The sequence below is a fragment of the Eretmochelys imbricata genome, chromosome 1, assembly GCF_965152235.1.
Source record: "Eretmochelys imbricata isolate rEreImb1 chromosome 1, rEreImb1.hap1, whole genome shotgun sequence".
NCBI classification, from domain to species: Eukaryota; Metazoa; Chordata; order Testudines; family Cheloniidae; genus Eretmochelys; species Eretmochelys imbricata.
The window spans coordinates 153,448,649-153,466,569 of record NC_135572.1 but is presented as its reverse complement, the minus strand read 5'-3'; the positions used below and the strand labels follow the sequence as shown (position 1 = coordinate 153,466,569).

The window sequence follows — 17,921 nt, the reverse complement described above, 5'->3', positions numbered from 1 at the left end:
GAAAGCACTGACGAAATGGCTGCCCAGTGACTCATCATGTCATGTGACCCAAGGCTCCATCTTTGCCAGTAATTTTCCATGCACCTGGGCTGAAGGTATAAATGGGAGCCTGAGACATCATTTCTTTGGGTTCATTTCCTGCTTCACATCTCTGGACTGGATTTCTAACAAGGAAGCTTTGAACAAAGGGACTGAATGGCCTCCAACCAGTTTAGGTGATCTAGAGAGAGACTTTTTTACAAGATAGCAGATTTACCATCCCTGCTATGGTCCTGACCTGCAATCTCTGAAAATCAATTGTAATGTATATGATTCTTCAACCATTTGTTTATTCTCATCTTTCCTTTCCTTTTTACATGAATAAACCTTTAGCTTTGCATTATTAAAGGGTTGGCTACCAGCATGATTTTTGGGTAAGAGCTAAGTTATATATTGACCTGGTTAAAGGTCTGATCCCTTGGGATTGGAAGACCCAAATAGCTGATTAATCTGGTTTTCAGTAATCTCTCATAATAAAGTCCAGTTGTCTGAGTGGTGAGCCAAGGGCTGGACTCGGGTTTTAGCTCTTTGTTAACCAGTATGGTGATACAGAAGCTCACTCTTGTTACCGGCTTGGTAAACTCTAATGATAGAATAACCACCGGTTTGGGATGTGTTCCCTGTTTAATACAGCCTGTCCTATTTGGAATTCTTATCTATATCCCACACCAGGAAACGGTCACACCATCTGTAGAACAAATTATGTTTTCAGCTGTTGTCATTTATTTCAAAATTTTCTGACTGTAATAGAATATAAGTATATCCCTCTCTGTTAGGTGGGTGATAGGCAGGTTGTGGAACCATCACTGTAAATATCCACACCTTCAAATGCTTGTCATTCATAATGACTCAGGCTCTGCAGCACAGTGGATTAGTTTCTGAAAGGAATAGGAAAGGGACCATTCCCCCACGCTCGTGCTGCCTGGTCACATCCCTATGCGCTGGCGCATTCTTCTCCTCAGGCTCCAAACTAGGAGCGCTGCTAACTGTGTCTGTCACTCTCCTCCTCTGTGCCAGTTTCTGCCATACTGTGGAGCACTTCATAGTAAGCACTGGAGAAAGGACACCGTCATGAGTTCTGTTTTGTACCTGTATTTTAATTTCCAGTCTGGGGGATATCATTTTCCAGGGGGCTGTAGATGTTTTATATTGTCATGACTGGTGTTGTTACATGAATTGCATGTCTTGCTACTACTTAGCGCTCTTCCTCTTTCTTTGTTGTGCCCACCTGTTGTCCCCCATCTTATATTTATACTGCACTGTCTTTGGGGCAGAGAGCATCTTTTAATTACGTGTGTGTACAGTATCTATCAGGATGGTGCCCTGAGGCCTAGTTGTCCATCACCTCTAGGCACTATTGCAATCCAAGTGAAGTAATAACATTTATCACTTGTTTGGCTGATTTACTCTGCTGGATGTCGCTTTGGAAGGTGGTGGCAGTGACTATTCGGTGCTTTAGTCTAGCTCGCTGATTCCTAACGAAAAACAAAACAAATTTTTAAAAAATGGCACCAAGCCGCCATCAACAACAGCAAGGGTTTAACTTAACTTTCAGCAGCCCACGCAGAGGACTTGGAGCTTTGGCTGAGTCATGACTCCTGGAACAGGCCTGTGTGTATGTAACAGAGGCTGACTATGAATGTCACTGAGTGGGAGGGGATGCGCTCTGGGAGGGAAATGCTTTTGATCTGTTCTCTCTTTTCTAGAGCTTTACTCTGACAAGGAACACTTGTTTATCCTGCGTCTTACACTGCCAAGGAGAAAGACGACAATCATGCTAAACATGAATGGGTTGTCAGAGCATACAGAACGTTCACCATACATAACGACTCTCAGCACGTGTGGAGTATCTTCCTGAGGCTGTTTCCCATCCCCCTTCTCAGCCCCATGAAAATAGAACTTTGCTGGAGAGAAACCTTTACAGGAACTGTGCTGTAAATTAGGGGATGTGATTTTGGTATGTACTAACATATAATAAAAAATGTCAAGCATCGTGTGATGGGGAAATCCCCATTGTCTCCTGTTGCTTTCCTGTCATTTAAATGAGCTGCACGCTCTGAGGGGTTTTCAGGGATTCCCATGTGTTATATAGAACCCCCTTGACCATGGCAGTTGAACGCACCCAAGTCAGGGGCAATTGACATGCCTGGGAGTTAGTCGCCTCACAGGCGTGTTTTACCATACACATTTCACAGGTGAGAACATGGGCAACTGCACTGACTTCAGGGCTATTACATCCACTGACATCAGGGATGAATTAAGCTTTACGACTTTTTGTGTGTGTTTTACTCCACCCACTTTTGAATTCACACTTAATGAATGAACAGTTCCTTTTATTACACTTAACCCATCTGAAATTATTAATGGCCCTTCATTCTGGAAGCAATTTCAGCCCATGTTCATTGCTGCAAGATTGCCTGTTTGTGATCATTTTGGAGCCTGCATTTTCACAATGCAGTTTTAGAATCACATTAATCTCAAATGGATTATTAGTGGGTTGACAATCCCTTAGGGTGCAATGAAAAGTATTCATTCATTCTCAGGGCAAGAGGGCTAATTACTTTTTTTAAAAAAAAATCTGTGCTAATTGCCAATAACTTTTTTTTTTTTTTTACTGAATTGGTCCCGTAAAGCTATTTTTGATTTCCTTTTCATGCGGTAATGTCTGTAATTCTTAGTCAGAACAAGAAAAGGAATATCTAGGTGATTCAGTTTAGCAACAGGAACAAATCACAAATGGGGGAAAGCCAAGGAGGCTAAACTAATCTTCTTCTCAGGAAAGAGGGTTAGATATCGATCTGGTGCTAGACTTGACTTTCAAAATCACATCCCTTCAAGTTCCCTCAAATATAAATGGGCCAAATACTGCTCTCTCTATTCATGCCAGTTATTCGTAGACTTCAGTAGAACTCCATGCAACTAGGACTTAAGTGGTTTATAGGGCTTATATTGGCTCCCTGCACAGAGGTGACTTTGACCCCAGGTGAGTGATGGAAGACGGGTTTGGCCCTGTCATTGCTGAAAGTTGTATCCAGGTAAATTGAGAAGGATGTGATGAAGTCAGGACTCACAGCTGAGATGACATACAGGTGGATTCAATATATACTATTTGGAATAAGATGCTTATGGAGTATTTAAAGAGTAAGTTTGGCTACAATTAAAAAAAGATTCACAAAGAATTGTGGGCCTAGAAATACTAATAATCAATGAGAGCACGAATCAGTTTTCCTGATCAGATGATGATTTATTTACAAATTGGATTACAAAACGAATAATGGTGTACAATGGCCAGTCCAATCAAAGCATATGAACATCTGTGGTAGGACCTTGAAGAGTGGAAAACAGCAAGACTGTATGGGTTAGGTGACCATAAGTGGTGCAAAGGTCTTGTGCTGCCCCCCCGCACAATGCTGATTTTCACTCTAGCTGAGCTGGGGTACTTTTGGGGATTAGCTTTTCACTGTGACAGCCAGTGACAGTCTATATCCTTATGTTCACCCCATTACAGGATTATGATACATTTTGTACAAAGTATGCTAGATGGGCCTTTGGTTTGACCTAGTATGGCCATTCTTATCTTCTTATGTTCTTAACATATATGTCGACATATACACATCCAAGAGCTCCAAAATAGCAAGGAGTGTTCAGTGTCATTTAGGTGTATGAATAGCTGTGGCTGAAAGCAGAGCAACAGCTTTACTGCTGCTAATGCAGAGCAGAACCCAAAGCTTAAAGCTTTTCCCCAGTTCCTACCTTGTCAAGGCATGTATTGAATCAGTTTGCAGGAACCAAACATCTAAAACGACAATAGGACAATGAAAGCTGATCACCATAACACATTGGCTGTTTGTGGCAAAAATCAGCGCAATGTGATGTGCCAAAGGAGGAGCCAACTTATTTGTCTTCCAAATTTAGTCCAGCAGGTAGGAAGAGCCTGCAGAGACTTCACCGGATACTGCACATCTGTAGGAGGGAGCACGTTCTCTCCGTAAAAGCCAGCGTTGTAATCTATACATCCACGCATCAAGATCTAATTTTTATGATATATTTCCATATTGCAATAACTCTAAATCAGTGATGGTATAATTACAATGTCCAGGTGAATCCTGAACTTCAAATGTGAAGTCATTCATTTACCACAGTGCTGACTACGTATTACACAACTCTGTGTGCATGGTACCGTGATTTGCTGTCTTTCAATTATTTTTAACTTGGTAATAAGCCAGCACAATCAGTGTCAAAATCACAGCCAGTATAATTATGGATTTCTCATTTTAGGAGTAACTGGCTGAAATAGGGAAAATTATCCACCTTGCTGCGGAACACAAACACTCAGAAGTGGCAACTGCTGCTGTTGAGAATTGTTAATGCCAATAATTCAAACATTACTCAGAGTGGTAGCCGTGTCAGTTTGTATCAGCAAAGACAACGAGGAGTCCTTGGGGCACCTTAAAGACTAACAAATTTATTTGGTCATAAGCTTTTGTGGGCTAAAACCCACTTCATCAGATGCAGTGGGTTTTAGCCCACGAAAACTTATGCCCAAATACAGTTGTTAGTCTCTAAGGTGCCACAAGGACTCCTCGTTGTTTTTGTCAATTACTACTGACTCTCCAGCTTAGCGATCTTGGGACACTGACCCCCAAAGAGAGGCAGGTGGGCTTTGGCTCACTGGCAGATCTCACCATCCTTCCCCCGCAGCTGGCAGAGACTAGACGCAGAGGTTGGGAAGCCCTGCCACAGCTCATTAGCATACTGTTGTATCACCCCATTGTGCTAGGCACAGGACATATGCATAGTATGACCGTGTCTGCCCTGAAAAGCTACAGTGTAAACAGACACTGGGTCAGGGGAAACAGAGACACAGAAGTGAAGTGACTTGCCCAAGATGTCACAGCTGGTTAGTGACCAAGCCAGAAGTAGAACCCCTGTTGCTGGTTCCCAGTCCAGTGTCTTGTCCCCTAGAGCAGTGGTTCTCAACCCATCCAGACTACTGTACCCCTTTCGGTTTCAATTCACCTCACTTAAAAATGACTTGCTTACAAAATCAGACATAAAAATACAGAAGTGCCACAGCGCGCTATTACTGAAAAATTGCTTCCTTTCTCATTTTACCATATAATTATACAATAAATCAACTGGAATATAAATATTGTACTCACATTTCAGTGTATGGTATTTTGAGCAGCATAAGCAAGTCATTGTATGAAATTTTAGTTTGTACTGACGTCGCTAGTGCTTTTTATGTAGCCTGCTGTAAAACTAGGCAAATATCTAGATGAGCTGATGCACTCCCTGGAAGATCTCTGCGTACTCCCAGAGGTACACGTACCTCTGCTTGAGAACCACAGTACTAATGGGCTGCAAACAGGTTCCATCCAGGCTTCCTCCCTGCCCTGATGATAGAGCTCCACTTTGACGCTGGTGTGAAGAAATGGTGAGCTAAACGGTGCGGAGAACCAATTCTTTCTGGCTAGACGTTGTGGGCCTGATCCTGCACTCCCTAGCCAGGCAGGACTGATTGCAATGGGAGCTTTGCCTGAATAAGGCCTGCAGGATTGGATCAAATGTTAAGCAATGCCGCTGGCAAAACCTATACATACAGGCTGTGTTCATCTGCATAGTCCAGCACTCACCCCAGGTCCCAGACAGTATCTCACTGCCTACAGTGAATGTAACTTGTTAAGATCAGCTGCTTTTCTGTAGCTGAAAATGTTTACACTAATATTAACCTCTGTAAAATACTCCAAGGCTTTCCCTTGAGGTGAAATTCACCCCTGTGCAGAGGGCCAGAGCAAGGTCCCTGCACTATTTAAGGCCCACGGGATCTCTCAAAGTAGGGTGCAAGTGGTGCATAGGGCTTGTGTTGGCCCTTTGCAGAGGCGTGTATTTCACACCCAACGAGCAGCATGTAGGATCGGCGGACTCCTGCCTCGAGTCAGATTAGATTTGTTTTAGTCTGTTATTTTTGAAGGAACAGCTTCTCATTATCTCCTTGATCCATCTGAAAATGGCACAGCTATTTTTATCATAGTTGCTCCGCTTGCAAAATAATTAATGGCCCTTTCATTTCCCCAGACTTTGCTGCTATGTTAAACTACAGCGAGATTATTGTAGCCTGGGAGGGACCTGCATTTACAAAATCATTTGGTTTTACTTTTACATTAATCAGAAATTGATTATTTCTCTGTTTCCTGCACTTTGCTCATCTGTGAAAAGGTTAGAGGCTGGGGCAGCATGTAGAATAAGCCCAGTACCAGATTTTGGAAAGAGAAGATATGTGCTGAAAGAACTCCGCCCACCACCAGTAACAGGTTCCCCCAAGGAGGCCATAGACAGCCCAGTATGACACCTCCTCACCCAGACAAGCAGGATCTCTGGAGAGGCTGATGGTAGCCCAGCAACGCCCTCTTCCTCTTCGGAAAAAAAGCTTTGACTTAGCAAAGAGCTTAAGCGCTTATTTGAAGTGCGCTGTTAGCGAGGGATGGGATTACGCACATGGTTAAAGTTAAGCGAATGCTTTGCTGAATTGGGATCAGAATTCAGATCCAGTTCGGTGGCCTGGCACCCCATCACTCAGCTTCAGCATCTTGGCCCAAACAGCCCTTGATTGGTAGGAAATTTGAGAGGAGGCTGGTGAGACCCACTTCCTCCCCTAAGCAGGTGAATCACAGGGAAGATGTTTGCAGTCCAACCTCCCTTCTCCTTTGGGCAGACAAATCCTATTGCGGAGGGAGTGGTTGGGAGAGACTGGGACTGCTGGTGGGCCAAATCCCCTCTGGGATTCCTTCACTGCAAGCTGCTGTGCCAGGCAGAGATGACCCTTAATTCAGCATCACCCTTCAATCAGAGCAAGAGAGGAAGACACAACTTGGACTGAAATGAACTTAAAAGGCCACCTGATGTGATTCTTTGTTGGTTCAAATTTCCTGCTTGATTAAAATACTCAATTGAGTGGGGGAGGGGTGTTGTAGAGAGACAGCACATATTATTAGAGCTGTCTGAAGAAGAGCTTGTAGTACTTACTTTCTTACAGCTGCTGTCCTGACTTCCATGGGAGTTTGCCTAGAATAAAAACAGCAGGGTCTGGCCTGATTCTCTAATCCTCTGTCTACCCAAAGTCCCACTGAATTCTAAGGGATGAGGTATGCAGGAGCTGTCCCCATAAATCATATGGTTGACAGACAAGGTAAAAAGTGCACTTTCTACTACATACATGAAGCAAAGCCACTAATATAACACCAGGCTTACTGCAAATTGGAAACAAATCAAGCATACACTACTGGGGCAGAGAGAAGGGAGAGGGGGCACAGAGGAAACTGTGCTTGTAAACAGCATTTCCATAGCCTGAAAAAAAATTCTCCCTCGAGGAGTTACATGAAAGCTGCCCAGCATTTATGCAGAAATTGTATTGGCATTCTTCACATTAATTAAACCGTGAACATTGTTCTGCTGCATAGCAGAGCAGAGAAGCAGTGGGCTGCGTTGGCAGAAAAGGAGCAGACTTCAGCGTGCCAAACTCAGAGCTGTCAAAAGCCAAGGGAAGGCTCCAGCAAGGAAACTACTGTTCCTGCCAGAGAGAGACAGCTCCCCACAGACTGAGCCGAAGAATGACCTGTTCTCTGAAGGCAGCTGTTCATTTGCCCTTTTAGCTGGAGGTTCGGCAATACAGAACGGCACGGGCAATATAAATAAAAGGTGTTTTTAAAAAAAAAGGCATACCAATCAAAGATGGGGCCAAGCTGCAACGTTTGGATCTTGCGCTGAACTGTTCCAGGTTTGAATTTGGAGCACATAGCATTTATAATAGAAAAATCAATACAGGGAAACAAACGAGACAGCAAATATACAGCAGTCTAGTGACAGGGCCCAAACAAAAACGAGGACACCGATTCATCTTCTATGTACTGTGGAGTGTACAAGGAAAAGCAGACATCAATAACAAAGGAAAGTTGGTCTGCTTGCTGTTCCGGTCTTTATGCAAAATCCAGCTTTTAATTGATTGCCCTCAATTTGACCAAATGCACAGTCAGTCATTTCCAGTGTTTGATTTCCTACAGCTATGGCCAGGCCTGCCTGATGGATCGTGAAGCTGCAAAGCACAGAATCCACGTACTGTTCTGGAGGAGAACAATGCATAGGCCCTTTCTCCTGAACCAGCACAGATCACAGACATCCAGCAAAACTGAGCAGAAGGCAACTTCATTGTAGGACAAATGTTAATGGTTAACCTGTTTAAATATACAGGTTTCTTCTCTCTCAATATTATATACACACATTTTAAATACCACAGTACAGAACATCAAGAATACATCAGATTTGTATTTAATTTTCTGTTTTTGGGGGTTGGAAGCCAGAAAACCCCCATTCTGGAAGCTCTTCCTGGCTCTAGAGATGCAGTAATTTGCCAGCTTGGAAAGTGAACGGAACTACCTGTGTGAATGAGCCAAGCAGGATTTAGTCCTTAGCATAGTACTTAGTTTTATAGCCTCCAACATTAGCCAAGGTTACTAATGTCCATGCACATTGATGGATGTGAAAATGCTTATAACTCCTTCCCCCATGACTAATGCAAGTTTTCAGCTCTTCTGAGAAACGACTCGTCAATCTGACATTTCTCTGAAAGGTCTGAGCATATGAAAACAGAGGGTTACATTGAAAGTCTAAACGTAATCATAGCTATGGTGGACCCTTGTAATAACCAGTACCCCCATCTCAACACACACACACACAGTTCCACCTACCTTAAAAAATAAAAAAAAAGACCAGAACCGAGCAGTAGCAGGGAAAGCAGCTGTTACTAGGGAAAGCGGCACATAACATCAGCTGGTGACAAATAAATCTTAACTTAGAAATTCTATTGTTTAGTGAGAGGTGTCATATAAAGCAGGGCTGCAGCTGAGCACAACAGACTCTGCCACCGGAAAGTGCAGACTGAGACTCAAGGCCAAGGCGTAGCTATTGGAGTTACACGCATCAGTCAAATACAGCAGGAGGGAGAGAGTGAAGATCAGCTTTATTCTCAGCAATGGATCGCATCAGTCAAAATAATGATCTGTGGCTGGAGACTGACACCAAGTTCTGCCCCGACCCTGCCACAAAGTGCAAGATCCCACCCCAATAAAGCTGAAGGTGCCAGTGGGCGTTTAAGGTCTTTTCGGGTTTTGTTTCCTTGATGTATTCCTGCAGGCCTGTTCATTCGTCAGCACCACTACTGTTGCCTTTAATTTTGGAGGAGAGAGCAGGGATCGCTGCAGCCGACATCAATACCCCTCAATGGATTTATTGGCAGCGAATGCTGAAAAGCAGCGCATGCTGCCAGAGACCGTGTATGCGTGCGCACACCCGAGCCGTCTTCGGGCTCCTCTGTCACCACTGGCTTGGAACCTGCTATCAGGGTCTGATCCCCAGGGCAGGCACCAGGGAAGGCAGTGTAATGAGCGGGAGTCTACAGGATTCTCCTGGAGATCTCACTAAAAACCTGCTTCGAATGGCGTATTCCATACTAATTAGAGAGTCTAGTGTCCCTGATGCTAAGGGGAAAGAAAACACAAGCAAGAGGCAGAAGGAGGGTCTGTATTCTGCCAAGGAGTCCTGGTGGTTGTGTTTATAGCAGCACCAGCGCTTTCGTGAACTGTCAGAGCATACGTTTTACACATATGTCTCTTTAATCTAAGATGTGACCAGATGTTTCCTTATTCTTTCAGCTGGGGGGACGTGAAAACCAAAAATAATCCTCTGCACATGGACTTCAGTTTGTGGCATTTTGCAACTTGTTTGAGTAAAGCCGAATGTGTGTTATCTAGGTTCAAACTCAGCCCTTAACCGGCCTGCATGGCAGCTTTGAGACAAAAACCAGCTATATTTTTGCACTACCTGCAAGTCACTCAGTGGTGTTTTGTCTTACTGGAATTTAGTCGGAGCAAAAATGTTTTCATACCTGGGTGCATATGCAAGGTGCAGACAGCAAAGGCACGTGCAATTATGGGGCGTTGTGTATGCACACACAATACTGAATGGCTCTGCAGTTATTAAGCTTTACAGAAAGACAGGCCTTTATAGTTTAAAGAGACTGCTGTTCATTGCCGGGTATACAATGTAGGGTTGAGGCACTGTACAATTACTTCTTGTCTTTGATCGTACTTTTCAGAAAGGCTTGAAAGTTTATGCCCACATATTCTACAGGAGGGGTGGGCAAACTATGGCCGGGGGGCTGCATCTGGCCCTTCAGATGTTTTAATCTGGCCCTTGAGCTCCCGCCAGGGAGCGGGGTCCGAGGCTTGCCCCACTCCAGAGCTCCAGCCGGAGAGCGGGGTTGGGGGCTTGCCCCGCCCCGCATGTGCTGTGGCTCCACACAGCTCCCAGAAGCAGCGGCATGTCCCCCCTCCAACTCCTACACGTAGGGGCAGCCAGGGGGCTCCGCACGCTGCCCCCACCCCAAGTGCCGCCCCCACAGCTCCCATTGGCCAGGAACCATGGCCAATGGGAGCTGCAGGGTTGGTGCCTGGGGACAGGGCAGCACACAGAGCCACCTGGCCGTGCCTCCACGTAGGAGATGGAGGGGGACATGCTGCTGCTTCTGGGAGCTGCTTGAGGGAAATGCTGCCCGGAGCCTGGACCCATGACCCCCTCTCGTGCCCCAACCCCCTGCCCCAGCCCTGATTCTTCTTCTACCCTCCGAACCCTTCGGTCCCAGCCTGGAGCACCCTCCTGCACCCCCAACTGCTCATCCCCACTCCAGAGCCTGCACCCCCAGCCAAAGCCCACCCTCCCACACACACCCCAACCCCTTGCTCCAGCCTGGAGCCCCTTCCCACACCCTGATCTCCTCATTTCTGGCCCCACCCCAGAGCCCGCACTCCCAGTCAGAACCCTCACCCCCCTCCTGCACCCCAACCTCCAGTTTTGTGAGCATTCATGGGGCCCCCCCCATACAATTTCCATACCCAGATGTGTCCCTCGGGCCAAAAAATTTGCCCACCCCTGTTCTATAGCTTTCCTCCTTCATTTTTCTTTTTTATCCAAGTAACAAAGGGGGCTAAATTCTCTTCTCAACTTACAGGTAAATTACTGACTTAGGGCCTGAACAAAAGCCTAGTGAAGTGAATGGGAGTCTTCCTATTGATTTCAATAAGTTTTAGATTAACAGGGTTTAGTGCCCAATCCAAAGCACATTGTAGTCAATGGAAAACTACCATTGACATATTCACATGGAGAGAGACCCTTCCAAGGCCGAGAGACAAGTGCATGTCTTTTCACAAATGCCGCAGAGTCCGTGCTATGCAAAAACAAATGTAAGGGAATGCCTAACATCATAATACCGTGCAATACAAAGGACCGGGATAATTGATCACTGTAGATTTTGTTACCAGCCACAAAAGGAGTAATTGTAAAGCAGAGGGTATGTATTCAGACCATAGAAAAACCTTCCACTTATTCCACAATTTGTTTCACCAAGAGTTTGAAACAATTCCAGCAACTACCTCTCTTCCAAGGCAATATCATTTTTGCCTCATAAGCAAATCACAAATTAAAATAAACATAATTCTAAATAATGATGCACTTTGTGTTTCACTTACACTTCTCCCTGAGAGTCGTGTTAGGACTGAAGAACAAAAGTGAAGCAGACAGAAATCTGTAATAGTTCCATTTATTAATACATATTTCACAAATACAATATCGACGCATTCTTGTTGGCATGCTAGACAGAGGCATTATTAAAAAAATCCCATTTTTTTAAAAAGGTTTTACACTTTTGCTCCCCCCCCCCAAAAAATATTCTGTATGCTTGTTTATGTTTTGTTTTGATAGATCTGATAATATATTTGGTGGCTGTAACGTCAATGGGAAAAAAAAAAAAAAGAATAAAAAAAAGGATGAAGGCCGCATTACAGCACAATTTGATTAGTTCATAGTTATCTAATAAAAAAATAAAAGAAGCAAAATTACTGCCTTCACAGTAAGCAACAACACAGCTTAATAACAGTATTACACAGGTTCAGGTTCAGAGGCAAACGCACTAGACAAAGTCTACTGGCATACGCACTAGGCATACAACATTGAATAAGAATCAAAGATGTACTAGAACATCAGAAATAATAGTTCCCTTCAAGCACAACATTATAACATTATTTTTCAAGTATCTTTATGTTATGTTACTGATTTCTTGTGTTTTGGGGGAAGGGGGCATTTGTGGTGAGAAGATGAAAACCTTAGTAAAGCAGTAAACAAAACAAGAAACTAAGATTTAGTAAAGCAAAAGAATATATATTGAATATACTGGTTTAAATGAATGTGTGCAACACTTATTAACCATGGTGAAAGGCTAATTTTGCCCTCCAGTCACTACATGCACAGCCTGATCGATGCTGTTAATGGATTACCATTGTTCACTTACAATGCAACTACTGTATGACCAAGAACATACATATAGTGCATCATATGCAGAGCCTTTAAGATGGAGTGTACAGTACTGGATGCTGAATGGTTCAAGCTACTCTTGGTGGTGCAATAGTACTTGACGGAATGGTACTTCACCTGGTACGGAGTTTAGAAGATGGGGTGGGTGTGCGCACGCGCGTGTGTGTGAGCGAGCGAGCGAGAGTGTGTGCTCTAACATTCTTTAAAGTCTTCCTAGATTTCTGCAGTTCCTGATTTTGAGATAGGCTCTGTATTTCACACCTCTGAAAGACTAGGGAAGGAGAGAGAAAAAGAGATGAATTGTTTTAGCTGCTAACAAACTTCACAACAGAACTTTCTCTTTTTTTAAAAATATATTTAGAGGTAACAAAATATTCATACATTATATGTTCAAGTGATGCTGCAATTCCCCTCTTTCCACCTGGCAAAATACTGGGGCGGAGGAAGGCAGAACCCACAACTATAGGCCCCGTTCTTGATAAAAACATAAGATACCCAAAATCTACTATAATGAACAAATGTACAGTAGCGCATGGCTACTGAAATACCTTGTGGACAGCACGCTGTATACAAAGAGATCAAGGCTCACCTTGTTACACCATCTCATACTGATTGGCAGTGATAAATCGGGACAGACAGCATGCCAGCAGCATTCCAATCAACTATTCAAGGGAAGAAAAAAACCAGACAAGGAGTTAAGAGTCATTGTGATACATAGTGACTTTGCCAAATGGAATCTTTGGTAACTTCTTTAGAAAACTGAAATGTGCTGTTACGTTATAGGAAAGCAAATGTTTACATTCCTAAGCTATTATGAGCCTCCAGAATTACTACCACATTTTAAGTGCAGCTCTAATCTGAAAAGTGGTGTAAAAATGGCACCTCCATGTTCATCAGATCTTCCTCCTGTTTGTAATCAGAGTCCTATCTGCTTACTTTGGCAACTAAGTATGTTTTCACTACCTTTTACTCCTATTTTCACTCCCTGGCCAGCAAAGCTGCGGGAGAGTGAGCTGAATCTTATTCTGGCATATGCATCAAGTTATTGACTGAATTCTAATGTCAGGGTCTCACTTGGTTATAGAATCATAGAACCATAGGTTAGAAAGGACCGCAAGGGTCATCTTGTCTAACCTCCTGCCAAGATGCAGGATTTGTTGTGTCTAATCATCCAAGACAGATGGCTATCAGTATCCTTTTGAAAACCACTAGTGACAGAGATTCCACAAGCTTCAAAAGCAGTCTGTTCCATTGTCCTACTGTTCTTACAGTTAGGAAGCTATTCCTGAGATTTAATCTAAATCTGCTATACTGTAGTTTGAACTCATTGTCTCTTGTCCTGCCCACTGTGGCAAGAGAGAACAACTTTTCTCCATCTATTTTATGGCAGCCTTTCAAGTATATGAAGCTATCATATCCCCCTCCCCTTAATCTCCTCTTTTCCAAATGAAACATACCCAGTTTCTTCAGCCTTTGCTCATATGGCTTGAGTTCCAACTCTTGGATCATCTTTGTCACTTGCTTCTGGATCCTTTCCAGTTTCTCTACATCCTTTCTATACATTGGTGACTGGAGTACTGGACACAGAATTCCAGCTGAGGCCTAATTAGCACCGAGTAGAGCAGTACTATCCGCTCCCGTGACTTGCATGATATGCTTTTTTGCAACAGCATCACATTGCTGATGTATGTTGAAGTTGTCAACCACCACAACTCCCAGATCCTTCTCAGCAGTGCTGCTGACAAGCCAGTTATCCCCCATTCTGTATTCGTGCATTTGGTTCTTCTTCCCTGGGTACAGCACCTTACCTTTGTCTTCGTTGATTTTCATTTTGTCGTCTATAGCCCACTTCTTCAATTTCTCAAGATCCTTTTGAATTTAAGTTCTATCCCCTAAAGTGTTTGCAACCCGCTCCCTCCCACAGCTTTGTCATCTGCAGACTTGATCAGTTATGCTCCCTATACCTACGTCCAGGCCATTAATAAAGATGATAAATAACACTGGACCCAGAACAGATCCCTGTGCTTGTTACTGCTAATGAGCAACACCACTGAAAGATATGGGGGATTGGCATAGAGATAATGAAAGGCAGAATTTGGATGGCAGTATCTTTATTACTGATGATTCTGAGTAACCGGGACAGCAAGTAACTTGACTTCTAGATCCCACAGCGAGTACGTACAGCCGACACATTTTAATTAAACACACATTCTTAAACATGCATCTTTATTAAATAAGAGTCAGAGTTAAATGTGCATTGAAGTGTGGTCCATCTAATGGCCCAAACCGACATTTCCCTTTCTTTACAAAAGTTATACAATTTGTGACAATACTCTGTCCTTGCCTCCGTGGGTCCCGTGTTTCCTGGCGGATTTTGCTAGCCTCAGAGGCTCACTGTGACCCTCCACGTAACCCTTCTCTCTCTAGAGACAAGGGTCACAGTCTACTGAGCCATTTTCATCATAAGCCAGTGAGGGAGGTGAGGAGAAGTTATCCTTCCTTGCACAGTCTCTGTTGTCTCCCAGTCTCAGTGATTAATCAGGGGGCAAAGGTGGTGGGGGGGGAGCCCAGGCTGATCCTCTACTCCGGGCTCAAGCCCAGGGACTCTACTGGTATCAGCTATGGTAGCTGACCTTTTAGAAACATGACATGTACAATTCCCTGGGCTACTTCCCCCACAGCAGCCCTCATTCCTCAAGCTCCACTTCACCCTTACCTCAGGGCCTCCTTCCTTGTGCCTGATATGGTGTGTACTACTCAGTCTCTCCAACAGCACAACTTCCTCCCACAGCTCCTGACATCCACACCCACCTGACTAACTGGGAGGCTTTTAACTAGTTTCAGCCAGCCCCTGGTTGGCTTCAGGTGTCCCACTCAACCTTGCCTTCTCCCTGCCTTCTGGAAAGTTCTTAATTGGCCCCAGGTGTCTTACTTGACCTGGAGCAGCTGCCATTTCACTTATCCTGGTACCAGGGATTTGTTTAGCCTGGAGATAATATATCTATCTCCCGCTACTTTTCTATAGTCATCTGGCCTTGCCCCGTCACAAATTTCAAAAATAAATGTTAAGACATTTGGAAATGAAGAGCTGAAGATCTAGGTGCTTCTCACTGCCATGTAGTTCTTCAGCCACTCAGACTTTACTCAACGCAACAGTAAGTAACAAATTAGTAGGAGATTATTGGAAATGGATCCCTTGAATAGGAGTATTTTCCTGCATACACCAATCACATTAATAACCACACTTTTCACAGCTGTGGTGGTGGTCAATCAACTCTGAGCATATAAAGATTGTTACAGTTCATAACCACCTACAGAGGCAAAGAGACATAACTGCCTCTGCCGAAACATCAACCTTTTTACTTTGTTTCCAATAATTACAGACACACTTTTGCCAAAGAGTAGTGTCTCGAAACTGATCAATCTCATTCATTTGTGCCTGTTGGGGTATCCTGTAAGTTAGGGGCTCCATGCAGTTCCCTTTGCACATTTCCACCTACTGCATGTGAAGGATATCAATGTAATGGATTTCAGAATGTGAACAAAACTTATTAGCATGAAAGCCTTCCCTTCTTCCTTGAACCGCATGGAGTGCACCCAGCTATCCCCTGGCTGGTTACCCTTCCAAACTAGCTCATTATTCTGTTTAAAAACTTACACTCAGGATTCTTAATTAGTTTACTACATAATTAATGCTCCCTGTAATAGTGATCATTGCAACAACATTAATCTGTCCCACCAAGCTGATTGTTTAGTCCCTACACTACCCCAAACCTGTGTTACTTCCCACAGTGAGTATTTATAACCCCGGAGGATGAATGTATACACATATGCTTAAGAGCACTACCCCTCCCTAAATGTTGAAAATCTTGGGACGTCACTGTAAAAGGGACAACTCAGCAACGCATCCCTTACTTCATAGTGATGTCTGCTAATTTGGAATGTAAAACGTAGCAATATCAGCTTTCAGTCCAGTCATACGGTTCTAGTTGTCACAACATTTCATACTATTGGCATAAGCACATTTGGGTCGGCGAAAAACAGAAGCACATCAATCTGTATGGCTAAATGAAATTCCCACCATCACCACCTTTTCCTATTTAAATGCTGGAGATATCGGAATCATATCCTATCAGGGCTCTAAGGAAATGCTGATTAGGACAGGTTGTGTCACAAACATGTGCTCTCTTATTAAGCAGAAAGACGTTTGGGCAAGACCCAGCAATCAGCAGTGCTGCTCAAGGAGTGTCTCACATTGTCGGGATTCGTTTTATAAAATGGCCTTAACTCCCATGAACTCCAACTAGTATAATGCATTTTTAGCATTAAGTGACCGTATCAATCTTAGCTCAGGTATAAACTAGACTGAATGCAGGTCATGGATAACACACCCAACATGGTCCTGATACAACCTCCAGTACTTGATCTTTTTGGGTGGGATTTTGAAAATTAATGGGACTTGGCCATCCAAATCCCCTACTCAGCTTTGGAAATCCCACCCTCCATCAACAACTCACCTTACTGACGCCATAACTATTAACTAGTATTTTTAGGCCCGTGTTAAAAGAGGGAGTTTAGGCTGTAGCTTGACCACTCAGTCAGGAGCCTTCCTTCCTTTGGGCAAATAGCGAGGTTGGCGTTATCTGGCTGTGCATTGTAGCTCAATACTCCAGTCACTATAGGGGTGATATTATCAACACAGCAGTTTGTAAAATCCTATTGGGAGCCCATCACGTGCTGCAGCTTTACCACTCCAAGGGCTGCTGAAGGTGGCCATTACTATTTCCTGCTGTGATTTTTGTTTTAACTCAGTCTCACTTTTTGGGAGTTGTACATGTGTTTCCCACAGGGTTATAGAAACGTTGACATAAAGAACAGAACAAGATGTTCCCAGTGGGCTCTGGGTCATGGCTGTCCCTCCCATTACTTTTTAATGCCTGTGGTATTTCTGGGTTTATTTCTTTTTCCTCAGTTGACACACTAGTTCCTTCTGTGCTTTATTATCTTTTTCATTGTAATAACAATAAGTAACTCTGATCGTGTGTTCAGACCTATTTATTTTCACTAAACTAATTCCTCCCCAGACCCTAATCAGCTGCTCACTGATCTTTTAATGGCTAATTTTGCATGCACATCCAATTTTGCTATATTTTCCTGGTACCATGAGATGGATGTCATTTCCACCCCCCCCCGAGTTAGCTGTATCCAGAGTAAGCAAGATTTGCTCTTTGAGAAATGGTTAAATTGCACATATTCATCAAATGCTTTTACAAGGTCTTAGACTACCACTGTGAGATCCTGCAATCGTCAGCGTGACTCTGGCACACCAGCTGCCAGCTTATGCCAATGGGCTTACGTCTCAAATGAACGCTGACAAACGTATAGCTGGGATCAGCCTCCCTCACCTGTGTTGCTAAAATAGTTATTAGAATTATAAGAATGTGTTTAGACTTTATGAAATG

At 43.7% G+C, this 17,921-nt stretch overlaps 1 protein-coding gene and 1 long non-coding RNA gene across 2 annotated transcripts in view; one reads left to right on the top strand and one right to left on the bottom strand.

Moving 5' to 3' along the window:
* LOC144265069 (uncharacterized) overlaps positions 1–2,030 on the top strand; it is a 40,671-nt gene extending 38,641 nt beyond the window's left edge. Inside the window, exon 3 of the long non-coding RNA XR_013346164.1 lies at positions 1,746–2,030. This is a non-coding gene — a long non-coding RNA (uncharacterized LOC144265069). The remainder of the gene's footprint in view (positions 1–1,745) is intronic.
* A 9,660-nt stretch (positions 2,031–11,690) lies between these two features.
* Positions 11,691–17,921, bottom strand: part of TSPAN7 (tetraspanin 7) — a 183,234-nt gene continuing 177,003 nt past the window's right edge. Inside the window, exons 7-8 of the mRNA XM_077807224.1 lie at positions 13,049–13,121; positions 11,691–12,730 (exon numbers count right to left, since the gene is read on the bottom strand). Of these exons, the coding sequence (XP_077663350.1) occupies positions 13,053–13,121 (69 nt within the window). The 3' untranslated portion in view covers positions 11,691–12,730; positions 13,049–13,052. The remainder of the gene's footprint in view (positions 12,731–13,048; positions 13,122–17,921) is intronic.